Genomic DNA, 25,328 nt, shown 5'->3' with positions numbered 1-25,328 from the left:
TCCTGTGTTGATGAAAAGTGATTGTTAACATTTATTTTAATGACAGTTCCAGACGAGCACGCTGCCCGACTATAATCTGATGTCTGATGTAACTCTATTCTATGAAAGTACATTTTCGCTTCACAGAACTTTTCTTTCTCCATCACTGAACGCAGCAACAAAAACTCATTATAATTCCGAGATCCCTCGATCGTGAAACAGTGAACAATATGCCTCATGTTTAATACCACTTCAAACTCATTATTTTTTTTACAGACATGAATAAAATCCGTTGTGGAATATCCATAACATTCATATTCAATAAGTTGATGGATTGTTCAGTTAAAATGACAAAACAGTTGCTTTTATTGCATAAAAGAGGCACATCTATGCAAACACCTCACCATTTTCATGTTATAGGAAGTACATACCACTAAATCTATAAGCTCTGTCTAGTTGAACTTTGTGGAAATCAAGAAAATCAAATCAAATCAGAAAATCAAGACATAGAAAGTACAAGTGGGACTGTGACTCTCAGACATAGACATAGATGCTATCTATGCTCTCAGATGGCCTTGAGTAAATTGATTCCTTCCTCATTTCATTGAATGTAGGGCTTTTTCGTTCCATTTATAGAATTCCTTCATGAAAAAACTGAAGAAATCCAGGTTATCATCACATCCTCCATTAAATTTTATTATCACTGTTCGAATACAAACATATCTCTGTATAAACGTTTATTCCCGATGCAAATTTTCCAGTAGCTTCATAGTTAATGCGCTTGGGATATAAAAACTATTTATAATGAACGCCAAAGCACGTGAAGCAGCTCATGATTGCAATCCAAATAAGATAATCCATTGTTGCATAACAATCATTCATTAGAAGTTGCCATCATTAAGTTTCGTTGTCGATAAGACGATTGCATTTATATTGTTATTCCGAAAATGTAAACAGATGAAGAGATAACATATTCGTAGGCATGGACAACGTATGGACCTTGCCCAACGAAGCTTTTCTTCTGGGTTTTAAAAGTTGGAAGTTTCCATCCATATCTTGAATGCATTCGTCGAAATTTTCTTCGTAGATACTGCGTTGAAATCTGGGATATGTGATATGTTTTATGTTTTTATCACCTACCATTACATTTATGTATAAACAATGTTAACGTATGCTATATTTATTTCATTATCATCTATTTATGAGGTGCTCTAGGAAAAGTGGTCGAGTCATCCTGGAATTGTATAATAAGTTTTTTATTTTGATCGGATAATTTCCTAACCGGTTTTTCTACAGTTTGCACGTTCAGCTATGGGATGATTCTATTTATTTTAGATCATTTCACAATAACCATGACCTTCTGAAAATGAACACTAAAAAAAACCTGGTACCTATGCATATGCCATTTGGTGATCTTTAGTCGATCTAGAGGTTGAAATTAACTCCTTCTGAGAGAATGGAGATTTTCTCATGTTTTCTTTGATGAAATTAAAAGTTGACAGGCAATAAGCAATATTTCGTGAAAATAAAGGTTTTCAACACATTGAGAATAATAGAGTAAGAAAAATCCCTGGATATCCCCCCAAGTACATTCATGAAGGATTTTATTCTGACACCACGAAACGGTTTGAAAGACAGCAAAACGCATTAATTACTGTGATAGCTATTGTTTTATTTACATCCGATAGCGATATTGTAATTAGGGCAGGACTGTTTTTTCCAATATCATCTGTGAACCACAACAATGTTTGTTTTTGTTTCATTCCGGGTTCACCAAAACATTACAACTTCTTGAGTGACATTTTCATGTGTTCATTGCAGATAATTATCATGTTTTATTGGAAATTACTTTTCGTAGTAGATAACTCGAAAGTCATTCTTTTTATTTTGATATGCAGTTTTGTAGAGCAAAGGTGAAGCATTCTTCTTTAAGCATAGTATGAAACCATTTTTTATCATTTTATATTTATGCAGTCCAGAATTATGCCGACTGGACACAGGGCAGTATAGTAGGCTGCAACCTAGAGCGGCAAATTTTCAAAAGCGCCATTGTTTAGTACTCATTCAGAATTCTGATTATCTAACATTTTTAGGCATATAAAAGAGCAGATACTTTTGTCTACCTGATGATCAGATTCATCACCTATCAAGGTGATTGACTAAATCTGTTTGGTCTTTCGGAGACAAAATTTCTTTCTCAATACTGAAAATATAGATCTCATCCAGTTGAGAACTAGCACTAGCACTAGCTCTAAAATAACATTTTGACGGTTCGTACAAAATTTTTGGTCTCATCCGAGAATAGATTTTGAGATGTGAAATGCTTCTCGAAACTACTTTGAGTTTCAATTGAAAAGAATCATTTGATCTCAAATTTGGAAAAAAATGATTATGCCCATAACTCCAAAAAGTTACAAGATTCAAACAAAACCTATTTAATCATTAATTTTGATGTAAATAAATAAATGATAATGTTTTCTCTGAACGTTCGTATGTTGCCAAAATGACAAACACAGAGCACACCATAATGTCAACAAAATCCCTTGAGAATAGCAAAGCTAAATCTATGGCACATTTGTTATGTGTTTTATTTAATTCTATGGATGTTTTAAATATAGTTGCAATGAGCCAAAGTACCAAATTTTTCCAATATTTTACAGATATTTTCTATTTTGAATATAAAATTACTGGAAAACGGCGCATTATGCAAGAAAAAATGAAGAATACTTTTATTTTCCACAATGCTCTAATATTCATAAGAGAGCTTTCAACTCCTACTTTTAAGAGTTAGGTTCTTTCAATTTCTGGTATTTTTATGGTTACTAACAAAATTGAATAATCTGCGAATGAATGATTTTGAAATAAAGAATCTTAAATGATTATTCTTTGAGTCCAGATAATTTTATTGAATCAATCAGAATGCAAATATGCTCGACGTATAAACTGATGGGGTTAGCTTTGGGAGCTAGGGTGATGAGGTTGGGAAATATACGAAGTCCATTCCCCCTAGCAAAAAATATCGAGTTCGAAGGGATTCGTAAAAATCAATTCTGTGACTATAAAGGGTGGTGCGTTTTTCACTCCGGCAATCACATATGGAAATGATCGTCGAGAGAGGATGACAATTCATGAGATTGGGGCAAAAATAGCCTTTTACAGATTAACGTAATGAATAGGCAAAATCGCGTTTTGTTTAATTTTATTGACCCCCAACGAACGGGGACAATAACACCGATGGTTTCGAGAATATGTATTTCCAAGAACCTTGTCCAACTTCGAAAATACCGGGAAATGATGGTAAGCGGTCTGTCCCACAATTCATTTCTAAAATTACATGCATTGCCAAATGAGTGGGAAATGAATTTACGTTCAGAAGTCGTCGTACCTATAGTAGTGAAACCGATACTACATGACAAAATGATTCATGAAATTATTCTGAATACGTTTCGTCGAAACTGAAAGTGCCTGATTTATTTTTGAAACTAATGTCTACGCTCTAACTATGACGAGGTATTACAGACAGTCAGGCTTCATTAGACGTTTTTGGCTGCTAATAGTGCTAATTCTGGAAAGGACCACGAAAAACAATGATTGGTTGTGTAGAAAAAGGGGGTTTTAATCTTCCTGAGGAAGAAACTTGGATTTCATTCGAAATGACCTCATTCAGAATGATCTGTTTCGTCACAACCATGAAGCATTCTCATTGGTTGAAAGGAATATAACGGAAATTCCTTCCAACGAAATCTACGCCGCTGATCTGTACTCAATCTCGCGTGCCTATGGAAAAGGTTGCATTGGCAGTGCCTATACGCAACCTTCCATAGGTTGATTGTTTGACCAGAAACTATCCAACCTGTAGCTTGCCGGAATTAATTTGGGATGCTGTGAAGACGTCCAGTTAATCGTATTAGCCGATCTTGTGCTTCGGTTATAGCTCTCATTCTTTCAACCTCATGAGTTTATGCAGCACTTTCACTAGTAGGATAGTAATTCCTCGCTCTACTAACTACAGTTTGCGAAACCCAGATACGTTTATTAGAAACTTGTTGTGTTCAAACTTAGTTAAACCTTTTTTTAACGACAATTGATACTATCCAACACCAGATGAGTTGCAAAGGCTCATTATCGCACACACAAAAAAATCATACACCTACAAGAAGAGTTTTTTTCAATAAAGTCATAAAGTGTTATAAGGACCATATTTTGTGTGTGTGTACCTAATACAGAAACAGCTGAAAATTTAATTGAAGTGCGAAAACTCCAATAAGTAAGTTTTCTCTTCAATATTCATTCAATTTTTTCGGGCAGGGTAGTCAATAACGTATTGTTTTTATTTCTCAGGTAAAATCTCAAATATTTGTAAAATTTGGTCAAAACCCATCTGACGTGATGCCGGTTTATCTCAAACCTGACCTACGTTTTTCTCAAGAGAAGCACGACTTCATTGTACACTTATCTCTTATCGCAACAAATATATGGTATTTTTACCGAAGGTTGTACGGTTTCAGAAACGACCATGAAATTTCTCACAGTCACCATTTAGCCCCTTTAGTCATATTTCATCAGATAGTAATATATTGTTAAGGTGTACATAGCTTACATTCTATAAGAACTAGTTTTTTCTATGATATAACTCGGCCACTTCAAAATTGAGCGACAGCTGACATACCCGCGTTCCAGCTACCTGCAATCGTTTTCCTGTGAGTTTCCGATTGTTGGTTTTAGCATATTCGATAATAATCGATAAACATTTTCTAATTTTAGCGTGATATGATTGGACTAACATAACGCACCCGTTGTTTTTCATCATAGTAATTGTTTACAGGGATTGTATTGTAAATCAGTCTAATTTAATAATATACAGGTTGTGAATCGAAAGATAAAAAAAATTTATGGGACGATTACTTGTCACAACATATAGTTTTTTTTTAAGAAAAATTACTTTTCAGGTACCATATTTAGAGTAGAAAGTAGTTTTATTTAAGCAGGGGATGCTCAAAAAAATGAGTATGAAAGACCCCCACCATTCTTTGACAAGGAATCACATCTCAAATTTATGTGGAAAAAAAAAACAATTTTTGGGATGCACATAATAGATTTTCAAATTTGATAATGAAGATAATAAAAGTTTTGTGTAAACAAAAAGGAAATAGAAAGACTCTAGTAAAGATAAACAAATATACAGTACATTTGAACGTTCTGTTGATTTGGTTTCTCAATTTCGTCGCTGATTATTGCAAAAGCTGACAAGACAAGATTATTAATTTCTAACAAGGAGTTTTGAATTAACTCCATTTCGATATGGAAGAAACCAGTACATTGAGTGAAACAACTTGAACAAAGACACACATAATACCAAAGAGGAACTTATCTTTGATAATACTAATAAACAATTTTCAATTTTCAGGAGACGAAAGAGTCGGTGAATAACCCCACAGAGTTAGAAACTTTTCTACCTCAAGATGGAACCAATACCAATGGCATTTCAACCACAAAGTAAGTGATACTCTGCTTCATTTATCTCTTGCGGTATATTGTGCATATATTGCGATATATTGTGTGTGCATATATTGCGATATATTGCGCAATAATTATTTTTATTTAATAGTATACCGTTCAATCAATTTAACTGATTTCCAGTACCATTATTATTGTGATTTATCATTATTTCCGGAAAAAGTAGAAAATAAAAGTCATCATGAAATGTATCATATATGGTTAAAGAGCGAATTTCCAAAAAGGGTTCTTTTGACTGAATTTCTGTGAAACTACTCTACAACTGAAAATAAACTGCAGTAGCTGAGGGATACCTATTGAATTAATTCGTTTTTCTCTTCAGAAAGAAACCCCAAATTTTTTTTAAAATATGTATGCTATGCATTGTGCCAATTTGAAAAAAGGTTAGAATATCTCGGTCCACATGTAAAATTAGAAAAATTGCAAAAAGGGGCAAGCTTTGCTTTGTACAGGTTAAGGGCACATTTCATACGGTTGATTAAAATAAATATGTATCAACCCTGAGCGTAATAGTTTTCAAATTGAATATTAAATGTGCAATATTTCTGTGGAATGTCAATTGAAGGTTCTATCTATCGATACAGACTCATTTCCTCGTTTTCCAGATACAAAATCACGAAGAAAAATGACTTGGAAGCAGCTGTCACCGAATTCGATCCCTTCAAAGCAAGAAAATTGGAACATCCAGTATCGTAAGTATATCCACTAACTTGAACGAAATAAGTTACAGGTTAAAAACAAGATAAAACATAAAAATATACGCGTAGATGTTCCTAACAACAATTTCGAAATTCAGTTGCTTTGAGAACGAGTATTAGTTTAGATGAAAAATTTGAATTATCAAAATTGCAGGATAATAATAATGCAATATGAAGTATTTCAATTTGAAAAACATGATAAAATTTCATTGCGTAATTTATTCAGTCACTTTATTACCGAATATAATCCGAATAGTTTTCTGAAGGACAATCAGTTTTATGGAAATAATTTCCATTTGAATAAATAGACTTCATCATCTATTTTTTTATATTTGTTAATAATGAGCAGTCGAAATTTAGCACAAGAAAATAAAAATTCAACATTAAGTTTTTTTATTTCCATCAAAAAATTTTGTCGTTAGTGCTCGGATTATAATGTAGTAGAAATCAAGTGAAATGTAGATGTAACTTTTTGCTAATTTCATTTTGGGTTATACAGAAGAGTTTATGAAATTACAGGTCGATAATAATTATTAGAAATCTCTGTGTTTTCATGTAGCATGGAGCAATTAATACAGAAATGAACAATATACGTAACTGTTATACAATACTTCTCCTGTTTTAGGAATGCGGATACGCTTATGCATTTACTCAAAGCGTCCTTAGGAACAGGAATACTTTCCATGCCAGCAGCATTTGCAGCATCGGGGTTACTTTTGGGAATCTTTGCTACAGTTGGCGTAGCCATCATTTGCACACACTGTTCCTATATTCTTGTGAGTATGAAATATTTCGAATTTATTTTCGATAATATATAGGGTGAGTCTTTGACTTGTATAAATATTTCAACAGTAGATTCTTCAGGTCAAAAGAAACACTTATTTCTTATACCATTTTTTTCGATTCGACCCTGATAAAAAGATATAGCTATTATAAGTTTTCATAATGAGCTGTCACCCCTTGAGAAACAAAATTTCCTTCAGAACAGCAAGCTGAATCTGTGACACTACAAGGCAGTGGATCTTCTAAACAGAGTTGCATTCAGCCAAAGTACCTAATGATTCAAATTTCACAGATACTTTTTAATTTTTAAACATCAAATTCTCGAAAACGGCGCATTATACGAGAAAATTTGAAGAATACTTTCATCTTACAAAACGTTCAAATATTCATTAGATAGCGTCCAACTCAGTTTCAAGAGTTGGGTTTCTTTGAATTTTTTGTATTTTTATGGTACGTAATGGTTATAATGGGAAAACTGGAAGACGTGGTTAATATCATGTGTTCGAAAAAGATTCATCAAATAAATGAAAGGCTATATTCCGAAATTCATTTAATTGGATAAAGCCGTTTTTGAGATAGAACTAAATTTTTTTTAATGGTTTTTCAACAGCCTGTATCTTTTAAACCGACCAGATACGGAAAAAATGGTATGGGAAAAAAGTGTTTCTTCTGACCTCAAGAATCTACTCTTGAAATGTTTGTACGAGTCAAAGATTCTCCCTGTATAAAAATATATCAGGCAACAGCATACAAAAAATATTGCGTTATTATAATTGGTTGTTCTGAGATAATTTTTTCCAACATAGAAGAGAGCATTTATTGATTGCGTTTGTTGTTAGTACGTTGAAGATTTTTTAAATCTTTGAAATTTTCGTGCCAGAGGTTCGTTTCAAGATTGAATTTTTTAACGTACTTCGTATTGAAAAAAAAAATTACTTCTTGAACTCTTGGAATCTCTCATAAAAACGAAGAATATTTATTTATTTTCAGGTGATATGTGCCCACGAACTTTATAAGAAAACTGGCAAAACATCCATGAGTTTCGCTGATGTTGCCGAAGAAGCTTGTAATAGAGGTCCAAAATGGACCAGAGGCCTTGGGGCTGTAGCAAGGTAAACCTATCATCAAGTAATAGTGACCTTACCCTCACACTTTCATAATTTGTTTCAGGAAATTCATACTAATTTCTCTCTTCGTAACATACTTTGCAACCTGCAGCTGCTATACAGTGCTAATAGCGAAAAACTTCAATAGCGTTGCTATCGATTATAGAGGAGAGGCGATGAACGAAAGACTGAGCATAGCTTTACTCTTAGTTCCACTTCTTTTCCTGTCCTACGTACCAAATCTGAAATATTTAGCTCCGGTATCCATGGTGGCCAACGTATTCATGGCGGTAGGGTTAGGGATCACGTTTTATTACCTGGTCAACGATATTCCACCTGTGGAGTCCAGGGAAATGGTTGTCGATCTGACCAAATTTCCCATATTCTTCAGTATAACAGTGTTCGCCATTGAAGCTATTGGAGTGGTAAGTACACGTTTTCACCCTCTTACACTGCTCCACAAGAGTTAGGGATATCGTATTCAATCGTTTTTAAAAATATGCAATCTTCGAGAAAATCGCTGTAAAATCATTTAAAACTCAATAACAACTTGAATCGATCCAATAAAAATCAGTATGAGAGATTTCGTCAATCTGGTCGCCTTTTTTCTGAAGTTTGGTTCTTTGCATATGCTTCATGAATGTTCTTATTTTAAAATGAAGTCGGTTTATCAACGGCTTCGATTTGAAACGAGTTTTCTGAAAATGCCAAGACGTAAATTAACAAATGCTGAGGCCAATAGGGCTATCGGAATGCTACAGGGTGGCCTAACTCAGGTTGTTGTAGCGGAAAGGCTCCAAGTCAGCCAAACTGTGATATCTCGACTTTGGAATAGGTTCAGGGAGATAGGTTCCGTGTTGGAAAGACCAAGGCTTGGTGGGCGACGAAAAACAACACCTGCTCAGGATCGTTTCATCCCCATTTCGGCGAGAAGAAACCCTACATCTACGTGTAGAATGCTACGGAATTCTCTTCAAAATGCAGATGGGGTCCAAGTTTCCATCGAAACCATCAGACGACGTTTGAGAGAGGTGAATCTAGGTTCTAGACGTCCATTAAGATGAGTTTCATTAACACGTGACCATAAGCGTCAAAGACTGGAATGGACAAGGCACCATATCAATTGGAACGATAAATGGCGTAGTGTCCTTTTCACTGATGAATCCAGATATGGACGATTTTCAAGGTCTATCAAGTTAGCCCGGAAGTTGTGGCATTTCGAAAAGAAAATTTTTTCAATAAAAATGCTAGCGAAATGCTGGCGAATGCTGAAGAAAAAACTGAAAAATCTCATACAGATTAGGAAAAATCGGAAATTGAATTTTCCGGGCCAACTTATGTGCAGCCCGGAAAACCCAGCATTTTTCATCGATATTTCGAAAATAGTAAATGCTAGCGAAATGCTGGCGAATGCTGAAGAAAAAACTGAAAAATCTCATACAGATTTGGAAAAATTGAAGTTTGAATTTTCCGGGCCAACTTATGTGCAGCCCGGAAAACCCAGCATTTTTCATCGATATTTCGAAAATAGTAAATGCTAGCGAAATGCTGGCGAATGCTGAAGAAAAAACTGAAAAATCTCATACAGATTTGAAAAAATTGGAAATTAAATTTTCCGGGCCAACTTATGTGCAGCCCGGAAAACCCAGCATTTTCCATCGATATTTCCAGAATCGAAAATGCTAGCGAAATGCTGGCGAATGCTGAAGAAAAAACTGAAAAATCTCATATAGATCGGGAAAAATTGGAAATTGAAATTTCCGGCCCACTTATGTGGAGCCCGGGAAACCCAGCGTTTTTCATCGATATTTCCAAAATAATGAAAGATAGCGAAATGCTGGCGAATTCAAGAAAAAAAATTGAAAAATCTACATCAACACTGGAAAAATTGAGTATTGAATTTTCCGCGCCAAATTTTTTCACACATAGAAACCGGAATTTTATCAAAATCCTGAAAAAAAAGTAAAATGTGAGATGAGTGCTGACAAATGCTGAATGAATATTCTATAAAAATGGAAAAATGACTATGTTTTTTGGAAAATGTATGGGCAAAAAACGAGCCCATTTTGTTGGAATCCTGGAGCAATTGAATGTGGAATATTCTAGTGATGCCGAGGGAAAAGTTCAAGTGTAAAAATTTACGATATACTTTTCCAGAAATACTTATATTATGACAGAAAGATCAGCATGTTTCTTCAAAATTCTGAAGTAGGTAAATTACTTTACTTAAGGTAAAGGAGTCAGGAAATACAGGGGGCGATGGGGAAATTTCGGACGCTGAAGGAAAATGATATATAACACTTGAAGATAATAACTTATCAGTCTGATTTTATTAATTTATTAATCTTTGGTTAATCAACTAAAGAATTATCCTTTATACGGGATTAATGAACAAAATGTTTTTTTCAAGAAATACAAAACTTTTTCTGTCCGTATTTAGCCGAATCATTCGGGGTAAAAGCGGATGTGTGTTGGATAAGTTGCAAACAGTCTAGGGTACCCAACCATTTACTCAATTGGGGTTAATATTAATTGCAGAAAGCACAGATGAAACCTTTTTCGGACGATGTTCCACCTGAACAGTTCCCGTGTACCCAACTACCGCATTTTACAAACATTCTTAGTGTAAGGAATAGTAGTTAGCAGAAAATGCAGAATTAGTCCATTTTTTTCTGTTGCTAAATTATTTTTGTACGTCTTTCATATACTTTTTCGAAACATTTGTAAACAAACAATAATTATTATTGTTTTTTATTCACCATATCTGGGGTGATTGCCTTGTTCGCAATTCCCCCAAATGGCATTTCAAAAATAATACAACAAAAATTTGATACTAGTTCTAGTACAATATTTTGTTGAATGTTATTTGTGCATCATCTCTATTGAAACAAAACAATCGATATCAATTGTTTATTATTCGACAGCACTTTCTCGATATACACTACAAGGGAAATAAAAATAAAAAAGCCTCAAAATTAGATTTTAGTTACACAATTTTTCGAATTGACTTATCTTGAAAACTATGAACGATCACTGGTAGTAACTGTTTTCTTCGCGCTAAAGAAGATTGAAACTTGATACTAGATCACTGGGTCATGATAACTGAGCACAGGTAGAAGAATCTAGTAGATATCCCTGTGTCCGCTTTTACCCCGCGTCCGCAATTGCCCCATCTTCCCCTATCCATAAAATTTGCAATTTGCAGACCTTGAGTGTGTTCATAACGGAAAACAGCTTCGAGAATCGGTTGAAAATAAGAATAATCAGAGTTATTTTTCGATGTTCTAATTTGATCTCAAAACATGAGTCTAAAGCGCGGTTTAGGTATGAAATACTCATATAGAAGAAATAATTAAGTGAGTATAAAATAAATAAGAAGTGAGTTAAATATATGGGGAGATGAACTTAAGTTTAATACTAAGTATCGTTTGCACTGAGCTCTCCCTATTTCTTCCATAAACCATTCAGCATGATGATTTCCCACAACTTCTCTATTTCATGAGTGAATGCCACATCCGGTTGAAAAAAGTACAGGCGTTCCAGAATTAATTAATAATATATAATAATATATACATTTATTTATATATCATGAAATATCTCATGAAACTAGCAAGTCAGTTTCTATGCACCACACTCACAAAGGAATCAAATACATGTGATGAAACATAATTCCTTAAAAACATTAATATAGAAGGCATTATTTGAGAAAAAACCGCGAGTCCTCTATTGATCGGGTTACGATAAATTTTTATTTTATGAAAACTCTTTGAAAAACAAAGTATGTTCGAAATCCTGAGTGTGGATAATTTCAAGGAAATATGCGTACATCATGAAGATTTCATCATTTGCATCCATGAGAAGTAAATATTTGCTAAATTCTCGTGATTTGGGATTTTTTGAATTGGAATTCTGTCCAGTCGTAAGGAAATTATCGAAATTAGAACACTTAATTGAAAGGTAAGTAAATATAGGCTTACTACCAGATTCAAAGGTATTTATTTGTTCGCTGAATGAAAGCCAAATGAAACTCATGCAACTGTTTCATGGGCATGCTCCAGTGATATGACATTATCTTCTTCCCACTTCCTTGGATATGCGCACTGTGTTAATTTGGTCACCTACCCACCGACTTACTTTCTTGGATATGCGCACCACGTATTTGTCGGGTTACATACACTCTCACTTCCCTTCGTTCATGAACATAACCTTAATAAAAATCGAAATAGTGTTGTACTTTTTTGTGAAGTTTGAATAAAGGGTGCTATTTAGATATTATGGCAGGTATGTATTTTATGTTTCCATATAATGAAGAAATTTGTAAATGTGTGAAATGATAAGTTTTCAATATATGAGAGTTCAGATCCAAGAAGGCAGGGTTATTCAGCTGTTAGTTGTTGCATGGTGCTCATATCTCTGACGAAAAAGTTCATAGAAATCTGATTTTCAAAAATAGTTTTGTTATTCATATATGAATGATAATATAAGGTTTTTTATTTTTTCTGAGCAAGTACTAACTTGGTTTTTCAAATAGAAACCTATATTGCTTTCTCAGTTTCTTGAAAAATTAGGTTGACTCACTGCGTCCTTGCACCTATAAAATATATGTAAATAGTTTTCGAGATAATCAGCATCTCAAGAATTATTTTCTAATATTCATCCCTAGTTGTCGTAATGTTCGAAATCATGTTGAGCAGTTCCATGAAAAACTATACAGGATGTTCCTAAATTGCGGATATAAACGGAATGAGGAGTAGTGTTAGGAAAAGAAGTCTCACAGACATAGGACCGCAAACGATTCGTTTTAGAGATACAGAGTGTTGAAATTAGAATTTTTTTTTAAGTTTTTCTCTTATAGTGTCTACCTTTTCTTTTTCTTTCCTTTTGTATACATACATAAATTGAGAACGAGTGGTACGATTTGATGAAATTTTGTGGTCACGTTTACTCCCGATAGCCCTTCGGGATGGCACAAGAAATCTACAGATTATCAGGACAGAACTCAAAATATTGAGATTATTTTTCGAATATCGAAATCTACATCTTCTGGGTCAGTTGAAAAATTTTTGTTTTCAGAATTGAAGGAAACAAATAATTCTCAATCAAATTCAATTTTCACTTTGCATTGCACACTTATTTCAAAAGAGAAACTAACGAACGAAATCATATTTCAGTTCTCTTTTTGAGAATACAGTGCTGTTTTCAATTCATTCAGTTATAATTTTCAATGTCACCTGCCAAGAATCTGAATAATAAACGCCCTCTATTCGGTTATTCCTCAATCTGAATCATAAACATTTAACAAATTATATGTATTTGAAAAATGTATTATTTAAATATGAACTCTCTCAATATTAAAAAAATTTAGGCAAAATGAAGGTTGCTCTTTTTTTGGAAATCAATTCACATAGTGAATATATAGAGGTGGGCAAATTTCGATGTTTTAGCACTTCAGCTTTTTAACCAAAGAAGACTGACCAAATCTTATACCATATTCTCGTTCTCTTTTTCTGAAAAACTTATAAGATTAGTAGTCATTTGTGTGGCCACTTTCTTTTGTTTTCGAGTTATAAGCGAAACTTGGACAAATCCCGATATAGAAATAAATTTATATCTTCCCTAGTACTGATGATAGAGCTCTGAAATTAAAATATTATACAGACACTTTTTTATGCAGAAACCAATGGCATGCTCGGCCTTTTAGCAGGAATTTTTATTACGAAGCTTTGAACCAAAGTTATATTTTTTCAATGGGAACACTAGATTTCTGTGCGATTTTTCGAAAGCTTAATTTTTATTGATTTCAAAAATTCATTACATCATATGGTTTTTATCAATATAAATAATAGAAAATCATTAAAAACCTTTTTTCTCAATATTTCTATGGTGTCAACTTTTGATGAGCATGGAAAAATATATAATCGTATGATTACCACATTCTTCTTGTATTAGTCCTTTCATTATTATAAAAATTTATGAAGTATACCTAGATTCAAATTCTGTGAAAGTTGGTAAAAAGCAAAGAAAGAATGACATTGCCGGAAGGAGTCTGTTCTTGTTATTGGAAGGTCTATTTTCTGTGGTCGTCAAAGGTTGAAACCATATAAATATTGAGAAAAGGACCATTTTCTATTATTTATATTAATTCAAACCAAATGATGTTATATAATTTTGAAACAAGTAAAAATTTAGCTTTCAAAAAATTGCACAGAAATCTATAGAGTTACCATTTTCGAAATTAAAAATCCTGCTGAAAATGCGAGCACGCCACTGGATTCTACTTAAAAATTTGCCTGTGTAATGTTTTAATTTCAGAGCTGTATCATCAGTATCACTGGAGATATAAATTCATTCCATTCATTCCTATATCGCCGTTTTCTCCAATTTTCGCTTATAACTCTAAAACAAAAAAAGATGGCCACAAATGACTACTACTCTTATAAGTTCCTCAGAAAAAGAGAACTAGAATGGGGTATCAGATTTGGTCTTTCTTCTCCGGCTTAAAAGCTGTAGTACTAAGACATAAAAATTTGCCCTGTACAAAAAATCTATATTTTTTGAGCAATGAGAACTTCCTCATATTGTACAGCAAACACACAAAAAACATATTTTCCTTGATCGTACTTACCCGCCATTAATTTGATAATTTCGAAAGGATACCTAATTCAATAAATAATTTCTAAAATATATATTTTAGGCAACGTTCTCTTAAACACTTGGTGTGTTGGTGTCGCAAAATGAAAAATAATTGAAGGGAGGGCTTTTGCTTTCCAAAATATTAGCAGGTGTCAATGAAAATTATAACTAAATAATTGGAAATAGGACCGTATTCTCAAAAATAAGCATGCAATATGATTCCGTTCGTTCGTTTATCATTTGGAACAAGTGTGTCATAAAGAGTGAAAATAGAATTTGATTAGCAAAATATTCTGAAAACCAAAGTTTCACCACTGATCCAGAAAATATAGATTTTGATATTTGAAAGATGAATCTCAATATTCTGAGGACTGTCCTGATAATCTTGAGATTGCATTATCCATCTTGAAGGGTTATTGGAAGTCAACGAGCCCACAAAATTTCAATAAAACCGGACTACCTACTCATTTCCAAGTTATAGATATCGAAAATTGCCAAAATCCATAAGTCACCCTGTATCTCCGAAACTAATGGCCTAAAGTACAAAAAAATCAATTTTCCTGAAAGGCCTATTTGAGCTGCATTCACCATTAGCCTTTGGCAGACCACTTGTGAAACAGATACACTTCAAAAGATATCCAACTGAAATTTGGTATTGGAAGTATTTAAATGGAAAGTTAACACCTTGGAACATGCCGATTTCGATAGCAAATCTACAGGGTGAATTTTTTCTGAAACACTGTGCACTGTTTTCTTTCAACTCTTTTTTTCGTCACCCACTGTTAATTTGAAAAAATGTAGTTGTAGTTCTGTCGTATATCATATTGATTTCGAGAAAAAAATTTTGAACAATTCTCACGCAATCCTCAGAAAAATCAAAATTTTCATGAAAAATCCAGTTGTAAAATACTAGATGTGAAAAATAAATCGAATAAATTCTGCAATTTATCGTATTTGGTTGCGCTAGTAGTTAATATTTTGAAAACCGAAGATCGCTCATATTTCCAAAACGGCTCATTTGCGGACCCGTGTTCATATGATTCTTTTTTAATTATTTTGAGGTCCCAAAATATTGAAACGTTGGTTTTCATTACTGTTAAGTCAGAAAAAACTTTTTATTTTTATTTGACAGTGGATAGTAGGTATATCCCTCATAAAATGTATTTATTCTGTTTTCATGTATCATACAAAGATATGTATGGTACCTCGTTGACAACTTTCCTCTGCTTACACTGAGATCTGGAACGAGAAATAGGTTTTAGGATCTGTCACTTGTTGCCATTTCTTTACGCCCGCTCCAATGTTTTCAGATTGTAAAAGTTTGTAACACTCTATTTCAAAAGAATATATATATATACATATAATTTATTTATTTACAGATGAAAACAAACACTCCATAATAAAAAAGCTCTTGGAAAGCAGAGAAGAATTCATTTTCCAAAGTAATGGAAAACCTGTTTATCCTTCACACAATTTGTGGGAAAATTTAACGAAGCAGTTATATAATGATCATCAGATTAGTATCAGTAAAAAGACACTATACAATTATGTATTACAAGATAAATATCAAATCAATCCCCAAAAGTACAGAGTGACAAGTGAACAGGAAGTCGAGGAATTGGAAAGTGACGAAGAAAAGAGCATTGGAATACCAAGTCTTCAATTCAAAATTGTATTATCTGCAGATGAATGGGCTTCAATAAGACCATTCGACAAAATTTTTGGAAGGAATTTGAAATCATATGAAGTATTGAAGCCTATGGAATGGACTAATATATTTGCGTCCCATTTCTGGGACATGACCAAATTACCCTGTGCTATTTCATTCAAACGAGCTCAAGTTTATAGTTCTCATAATACAAATCAATATATAAAAATTGAAGGATCGTGCAGAGAATGTGAATAAGTTTGGAATGTACGGCAAGTTACGTACCAGATTTTGATGGCCGAATGATTTTCGATGCATTATACAAAGGCCCTTTCCGAAATATTTGTCACAAAAAAAAAGGGTTCTGAAAGGAAGTTTAAGGCAAGAAGTGGTGAGTAAAATTATGACGAGTCAAAATTTACCAAACAATTTTAGAAACGAATTAGCCAAAAATATGATGAACCCCGGAGATTATGAACCAGCAAGCCTACCATCCGCAAGTGTGATACGACAAGCAGTTTATGAACAGAAACGAAACATGAGAATGGATAAGGATGAAAGTTGGTCGATATTCAATTTCAAATTTTCACATCCATACAACATGTACATCAAAGATATTGGCATAGATCGTTTCTTTCTTCATTATTGGTCTACCGTACAATTACATGTATATAATGAATATTGTAAGAATACATTTTCGAAAATTACAATAGATGCATCTGGAGGTATTGTGAAGAAACTCAAACGACCAGACAACAGTCTATCAGGTGCAATTTTTCTCTATGATATAGCAGTAAGAGATCCTTCAACTAAAATGCAATATTCTGTTTGCAATATGTTGAGTGAGAGACATGACGCAGATAGCATTGCTTATTGGTTGAATAATTGGAAAAGGGATGGGGCCGCAACACCTACAGAAATTGTCTGCGATATGTCCTTGGCATTACTTTCAGGAATAGCCAAATCATTTGGAGGGTCATATAATATCACCAAATATATTAATAACCTCTATAACTTGTTGTTTCATGGAATCCAAAAAAACATACCAACATTCATCAGATGTGATGTAGCTCATGTTGTGAAATTACTTGTCCAACTGAAACCATTACATAATCAAAGATCACGAACGAAACAATTTTACGTTAGAAGCCTCACTAAAGTTCTTCTCTGCTCTGATGTAAGAGATTTAGAAAATATTCTCTTTGCAATATTTGTGGTATGTTTGAGTGAAACTGATGGAACAGATAAATCAGGAAAACCAACTCTATCTCAACGGAAAAAAGAGTTTCTAAAAAATCTGATTGCGGACGGAAGTGAATCAACAGAAGAAAAAATAATTTTAGAAAATATTTGCGTGGATGAAGGAGCTGACATAGCAAATACGGAATTTCTTGAATATGATGACTGCGAATCGAAGTTCAAAACTTGGTCTTTATCTATTTTGGACAGAGCGAAAACGGCAATTGAGGAAGAGAACGATGGGGATCACGATAATATGCAATACTTGCCAGAGATTATAAAACCAATAATCAATTTGTGTAAATTATTGCCGCTTTGGACAGCAGTGATGACACCTATCTCGAAAAATAGTGGAACAGTCTGTTCCAGTGCCAGCGTAGAAAGTAATTTCCATAATATAAAAAACCGAATTTTTCATAATTTTCAATTACCCATTAGGGTAGACGACATGATTAAAAAGCATGTCGACAGCATCGAAGGAGTAATGCGTCTTGCTAGTTCCAAAGTTTCAACAGGTCCAACTACTGTTGAAATATCTTCAGAGCCATCGGAAAATTGTGACAAATTAGCTATAGAAGAGGACTTATCTATTGAAAATTGGGGAGGCGAGGGTATTGTTAAGAAAAAACGCCCTAGAAAATCATATTTAGAACCGCAGAAGGAGTGGGCTTTAATCAATCTTGCAGAAAAAACTCAAATTATACCAATTGCCCATTTGAGAAACGCTAATGCAAGTGATTTGAAACCAATAAAAATAAATGGATCAAAATATGTCATCACAAATACATGTGCCATAGATTCTCTTCTACAAATTTTAAGTAGTGCATTTTGTGATTCGCCTGAATTCAGATCAACAATCCAGAACTGGTCTGAAGGTGAGGAAATTGCTGAAAACTACATAATTTCCATTGTCCAGAAACTAGTGTCTGGAAAAATGACAGCTCAAGTTTATGAATTGAGATGTAAACTTATGAAAGCAGTTCAAGAAGAACAAAGTTTACCTAATAATTTGAAGGTAATATCGTGTGTCACAACCCTTACAGAGCTGCTAACGAATTTAATGAAAACCAATTTTTTACCTTGGTGTAAAACTGCTAGGGTTTTCTGTAATGGCTGTAACTATGAAGAGATAATTCGTACAGCTTCTGTACCAGTCAGTGGTAAGGATGATGTCGAAAAAAGTGTTGAAACTTCCCTTTCGAAGAGAAAAATCTTTTGCCATAAATGTAGGAGGATGTCGAGAGAAATAGCATATACGATCAATGATTTTTTTCTATGCATGGAATGGACAGATAAAAAGGGAGCAGATCAATGTTGCAAATTGTCGGAAGTTAGAAGTTGCATTTCTCTTCTGAAAAGAACTTATAATTTGAGAGGGATAATAGAAATAATTGGGGGCGACCAGGATTCTATAGGACATTTCGTGGCTTATGCAAAAAGATTAAGAGGAAAGTGGGAAAAATACGACGATTTGAACAAGAAAGCTGAACGTCATATTCATGAGGATACGAAAGTGTCAACAACCCTCCTGATATATACTTGCTAAGAATATATATTTTTGTTTCTCATTTTTTCTGAAATTATTAATTTTTGTTTGTACTATATATTTATATTTATAAATATTTTGTTTCTGATTTTGTTTCTGATTTTATACCCCAAATGTACTCAAACACTCTATTTTCATAAATTGTTTGAATCAGTTGTTGGAATATTTATTATGACTATTAAGACAAAAACTTGAAAATTATAATCCTTTTTTTTTCTAATAATGAGATATTTAGATCTCTGCATCTTTCCTCAAGGATACAAATAACCTCATCACGTGTTTTGAAAATTTTTATTTCAACATTCTTTATCTATCAGCTATATTTACTTTCTTCTGGATTACGATGAAGAATCATCGGTTTTACCACTACCATCCAATTTTCTTCCATTCTCGTCAATTTTACTTCAACATGATTTGCGTTTGACTAGAATTTACAAACATAAAGATTTCTAAATAGAATGCTGCTTTTTCTTCACAAGATCTTAGTGTTCTCAGAATAATAATAGTCTCCCTCCTTGTTTCGAAACGTTTTTAATGTTTTGTTCTTCATACATTCAGCTCCAACTCTCCATAACATCAATAAGCTTGTTGATTTTGCGACATAGTATACGAGAAAATATGAAGAATACTCTTATTTTAGAAAACGTTCATTCATTAGATAGCGTCCAGCTTAGATTCAAATGTTGGGTTCTTTGAATTTTTGGTAATTTTATGGTACACGTAATGGTCATAATGAGAAAAAAAAAACAGGAAGACGAAGGTGATACCTTGTGTCCCAAAAAGGTTCATCAAATAGATGAAAAACTATATTCCGAAATTCATTTCATTCGATAAAACCGGTTGTGAGGTAGAACCAAGGATACATTTCTTATGTTTTTTAAACAGCCTGTATCTTTTGAACCGGGCCGATTAGGAAAATATTGTGAAGGAAAAAAAAATTCTTTTGACCTCAACAATCCACTGTTGAAATATGGGATTGACCATAGCATAAGTACACGGAAAAATATTCTCACGCTGGAAATTACGATGATATGAGCTACAAGAATCTTATTTCTCCAGATCTAAGCTCTTGTATCTCATGCCAAATTATCAGTACCCCGTTACACTAACCTCTGTTAGAACTCATACATATGCTATATTATTCGATGAGTAAAAATGTCGTATTTTGGAGTTAACAGAAACAACATCAATAGCGGAAAAATGAATCGTTTTGTTTAGTCCCGGCCAACTAATAACTAAAAGACGGATTGTCTTACTGCTGGAGCAATAAAGCTGTTTATCGAAATGGTTTTTTCTTTCGAACAAAGTGCCCTGGCGAATTTGATCACCCATTTTTCGACCAGTGGTACTGGTCATTCGCTCGCACATAACTAGATATCAATGAAAATCGCTGACTTTTACGTGGTCCACATAAGGTGGCCAAGAAAATTCAATTTCCAAATTTTCCAAACCTATATTAGATTTTTCAGTTTTTTCTTCAACAGTCGACAGCACTTCGCTAGCATTGCTTTTTTTCAAAATATCGATGGAAAAAGCTGAGTTTCCCGGGCTCCACATAAGTTGGCCGGAAATTCAATTTCCAATTTTTCCCGATCTATATAAGATTTTTCAATTTTTTCTTCAGCATTCGCCATCATTTCGCTAGCATTTTCGATTCTGGAAATATCGATGGAAAATGCTGGGTGTTCCGGGCTGCACATGAGTTGGCCCGGAAAATTTAATTTCCAATTTTTCCGAATCTGTATGAGATTTTTCAGTTTTTTCTTCAGCATTCGCCAGCATTTCGCTAGCATTTACTATTTTCGAAATATCGATGAAAAATGCTGGGTTTTCCGGGCTGCACATAAGTTGGCCCGGAAAATTCAAACTTCAATTTTTCCAAATCTGTATGAGATTTTTCAGTTTTTTCTTCAGCATTCGCCAGCATTTCGCTAGCATTTACTATTTTCGAAATATCGATGAAAAATGCTGGGTTTTCCGGGCTGCACATAAGTTGGCCCGGAAAATTCAAACTTCAATTTTTCCAAATCTGTATAAGATTTTTCAGTTTTTTCTTCAGCATTCGCCAGCATTTCGCTAGCATTTACTATTTTCGAAATATCGATGAAAAATGCTGGGTTTTCCGGGCTGCACATAAGTTGGCCCGGAAAATTCAATTTCCGATTTTTCCTAATCTATATGTGATTTTTCAGTAATTTCTTCAGCATTCGCCAGCACTTTGCTAGCATTTTCATTGAACAATTTTTCTCTCCGAAATGCCACAACTTCCGGGCTAACTTGATAGACCTCGATTTTCAGATTCTCGAAGAATAAGGGTATGGACAATCCCACGCATACCCCGTAATCGTCCAAGAAGTCGATCCATTCTGAGGGGGTAGTGTTATGGTATGGGCCGGGATATGTTTCAACGGGGCACAGATCTACACATTTGTCCTGGGAATATGAACGCCTTACACTATAGGGAGCATGTCATTGACAATGTTGTGCCAAATTTTCACGCTGCTATTGGTGAAACTTTTCAATTTCTAGACGATAACGCTAGACCGCACCGTGCAGCTTGGTATTCCACATTTACCAATACCTCCGCACTCCCCAGATTTGAATTGCATAGAACATGCATGGGATATGCTCCAAAGAAACAGTATCGTAGCTTGCCTTAGAGGAGCCCTGTATCAAAATGTGTTGAGGGGCCCCAAGGAAGGGTGAAGTAAAAATAAAAGTAGCAAAAAATGTTCGATTTGTATCGAAATAATTATATGTAGGTACTTATAATTAAAAGTTCTAACTCATACTTGATGCGAAAATAGCGAAATAATATACAAACAACATAAAATGATAAACAAACAAATAATGAACAAACAAAACAAAAAATTAAAGATACACTTTTCTAGCCTTTATTTCAGCAAATCTATTTATCAAATCAGCCATAGCTGATGATTTCAGTTTTTTAAGTTGTTCCCTCTCTATTGACAATAACGACATGTCTGAAAGCCGTTCCTGTCCCATAGAAGTCCTCAGATAATTTTTTATGATTGTTAATTTTGAAAAACTCCTTTCAGCGGTTGCAGTTGTAACCGGAAGGGTCAAAAATAAAAGGCATGCAGTAATAACGTCCGGAAAACTGGATGCAAGGCTACTGAATTTTATCAGGACTAATTCTAAAAGTTCTTTGATGGCACGAATTTTCTGAATTTCAGATTTTGAGTATTCGTATCTATCGGAATGATAAATTCGGTGTAATGAACTGTTGTCTTAGCAGTTATTCTCAAAAATGCTATTGTAAAACCTGTAAGAGGTTTTGGATAATATTTTAGGAATTTTTTGCTTACAGACATTCGGGGGCCCTTAAAGCCTGGGGGCCCCGTATCACCGATACCGCTGATACCGCGGTAGCTACGCCCCTGCAAAGAAAATTAGATTATCATCAACCTATCCCAGAATCCTTAAATGATCTGAGAGAGCTGCTGCCCCGTTTATGGAACTAAATTCCTCAAGAAATATTCAACAACCTCGTGTGTAGTATGCAAAAAAGATGTCAAGTTGTTATTGATGCCCGTGCAGGCCATACATTGTATTGATAGTCTTAAAATGCTTGAATTCTCTGGGAATAAAATTTCGTTATTTTACTCCATTTTTCCTAACCTCCCCGTATATGCTGCAGACCTACAGGCTAAAATTAATTTGCAACTTGAAATCATATTAATATGAATTTTCATCACAAAAATCTTGTTTTAACTAAATTTTTTTGCAATTTAAGGCAATATCCCTAACTCATGTGGAGCAGTTTATTTATCGATGCGGTATTTATAAGCTTCTGCACTGACAAATGAGGAAATATATGCCTTTGAGCGTACAATCATTTTGAGTAAACATCAGGACAATGAAGAATAACACCTTCTGTGCACCAGCTCAGTTCTGAGATTCACCTAGGAGCCAGTTATTTGGTTTTTTAGAAACTTATCTGATAGTCTCATCTATTCTTGAATTCTTCGTGACTCTGCCGACCCTTTCGTTACATCCGCTTATTCCTCGACTGTATTGAAAAATTTCTATTTCAGGTGATGCCGCTGGAAAACAACATGAAAACCCCCCAAAGTTTCGTCGGCATTTGTGGTGTGCTCAATCAAGGCATGAGTGGCGTGACACTTGTATATATCCTGATAGGATTTTTCGGATACTTGAAGTTCGGTCCTGATGTCCAAGGATCAGTAACTCTGGATCTAACACCAGGAGAAATGTGAGTATTTAAATAAAAATACTCACTCTCAACAGCGATGTTGGGGATAGTTTGTATTTGCCTTGAATCAATTTCTGAAGGCAAATTTTCTTTTTGCAGTCCTGCCCAGATCGTCAAAATACTGATCGGACTGGCAGTATTCTGTACATTTGGCCTTCAGTTCTACGTGTGCCTAGACATCGCCTGGAATGGAATCAAGGATAAATGCCAGAAGTTCGAGACTGTGGCTAATTATGGAATGAGAACGATATTGGTGATTATTTGCGTATTACTGGCTGTTGCAGTACCGGCTATAACGCCCTTTGTAGGGCTGATTGGTGCCTTCTGTTTCTCCATACTCGGCCTTATCGTTCCAGTTTTCATTGAAGTCGTAGTGTTTTGGGAAAAGGGTTTTGGAAAGTATAATTGGAAAATTGTAAAAAATGTTATTGTTATTATTACAGGACTTCTGGCTCTGATATTTGGTTCCAAATCGGCGATTGATGATATTATCGCGATGTACAAATGATAACTTATTATAAAAATAATTTCCTTTCTTTATGTTGGTCCTAAATGGAAGTCTAATCCAAACACAAGGGCATTTTTTATTTATTCATTGTATGAGTAAATTATTAGACAATTTTTCTCTCATTGTTAAATGAGGATACTTCCAGTATAATGCTCCTTAGTCTTTACAGATTTTCCATATAATTTTTAATTTTAATTTGCAAAAATCGACCTCACAGTATGAAACAGTGGATGAACTACTGTATGGCTGTGAAACTGAGGAGCAAATGATAATTTAGTCAGAAATTCGAAATTATTTTTTACTATCAGATAAAATGATTCATTTTGGATCTCGAAATGAGGACATAGTACCAAAATATACACAGTTTTCAGAGATTTGAGACAAAGCATAATAAATACAATGTTATTATATTATTCGAAAAGTTTTACTGTTCAGATATATAGGTTTTTATAAGTATTGATTTTAAATTCCATTTACCTGTCAGATGTGATGGCCTCACTCTCCATTGTTGGTGTGTGGTAACTATCACGTTTGGAAAATAGCATTTTTTTTACTTGAGTGAATGTTTGGAAGAATCAGTTGATTATGTATTTATTTTAAATTTCTACTGTGATTTAGCGTTATCTAATATAAACTAATTTATAAATCATTTTGAAGCAGTACCAATGAAAATTTATGGAAATCCAATAAAATTTTCAAAATAAAAGAGACTTTTATTTCATTCAGATAATCATATGACAAATTTGGGAAAATCCAGAGAAATAGGTCAATACTTTTACCAAAAAATTAAGAAATTCATAAGTGCCATAAGTTATCACTTGAAATTTCGCACGAATGAAATTATTTGTAAAAAGTGTTCTGCATGGTATATAACAAATGGCCCCTTTTAACTTTTTTGTTTCACTTTGTACTAACAATTTCATAATTCATAACGAATTTTTGGAAAAAACCTTATTTCAGATACAGGGTGAATGAAAAACTATATTCCGAAATTCATTTCATTCGATGGAACCGTGTGTGAGATAAAAGTAAAAATAATTTTTTTTTATGGTTTTTCAGCAGCCTGTATCATTTAAACCGAGCCGATTTGGCAAAAATGTTGAAGGAAAAAAGTGTTTCTTTCTTTTAACCTCAATAATCTACTGTTAAAATATTTGTTCAAGTTAAAGACTCGCCCTGTATAGGTACAAGTGTTTCCTATTTCCTTATGATCGATCACCTTTTACTGATGGTGGTGAAACTTAAGATGGAAAGTCTAATATAGTCAATGAACAGTTTTTGTTCACAAAACAAAGAGTTTCATAATACTTATCGTTTATTGTGAATCCCAATAAAAGTAAATCCATTTTAACAATCTAGTGAATTCAGTATATTCAATAACCTTCATAAAATATACTCACTACTTGTAAAATGAAAGATTGTACAAACAAACAA

The 25,328-nt window shown here is 33.8% G+C and overlaps 1 protein-coding gene across 1 annotated transcript in view; it reads left to right on the top strand.

The window, feature by feature from the left end:
• The window catches only part of LOC123310336 (proton-coupled amino acid transporter-like protein pathetic), a 32,915-nt gene extending 8,321 nt beyond the window's left edge, over positions 1-24,594 (top strand). The window contains exons 2-8 of the mRNA XM_044893804.1: positions 5,387-5,475; positions 6,102-6,188; positions 6,820-6,970; positions 7,968-8,089; positions 8,148-8,508; positions 23,208-23,386; positions 23,486-24,594. Coding sequence (XP_044749739.1) covers positions 5,387-5,475; positions 6,102-6,188; positions 6,820-6,970; positions 7,968-8,089; positions 8,148-8,508; positions 23,208-23,386; positions 23,486-23,894 — 1,398 coding nt within the window. The 3' untranslated portion in view covers positions 23,895-24,594. The remainder of the gene's footprint in view (positions 1-5,386; positions 5,476-6,101; positions 6,189-6,819; positions 6,971-7,967; positions 8,090-8,147; positions 8,509-23,207; positions 23,387-23,485) is intronic.
• Positions 24,595-25,328: the final 734 nt, after the last annotated feature.

The sequence above is a fragment of the Coccinella septempunctata genome, chromosome 1 (assembly GCF_907165205.1).
Source record: "Coccinella septempunctata chromosome 1, icCocSept1.1, whole genome shotgun sequence".
NCBI lineage: Eukaryota > Metazoa > Arthropoda > Insecta > Coleoptera > Coccinellidae > Coccinella > Coccinella septempunctata.
Note: the sequence above shows the minus strand (reverse complement) of the source record. Positions and strands in the feature narration are given on the sequence as shown.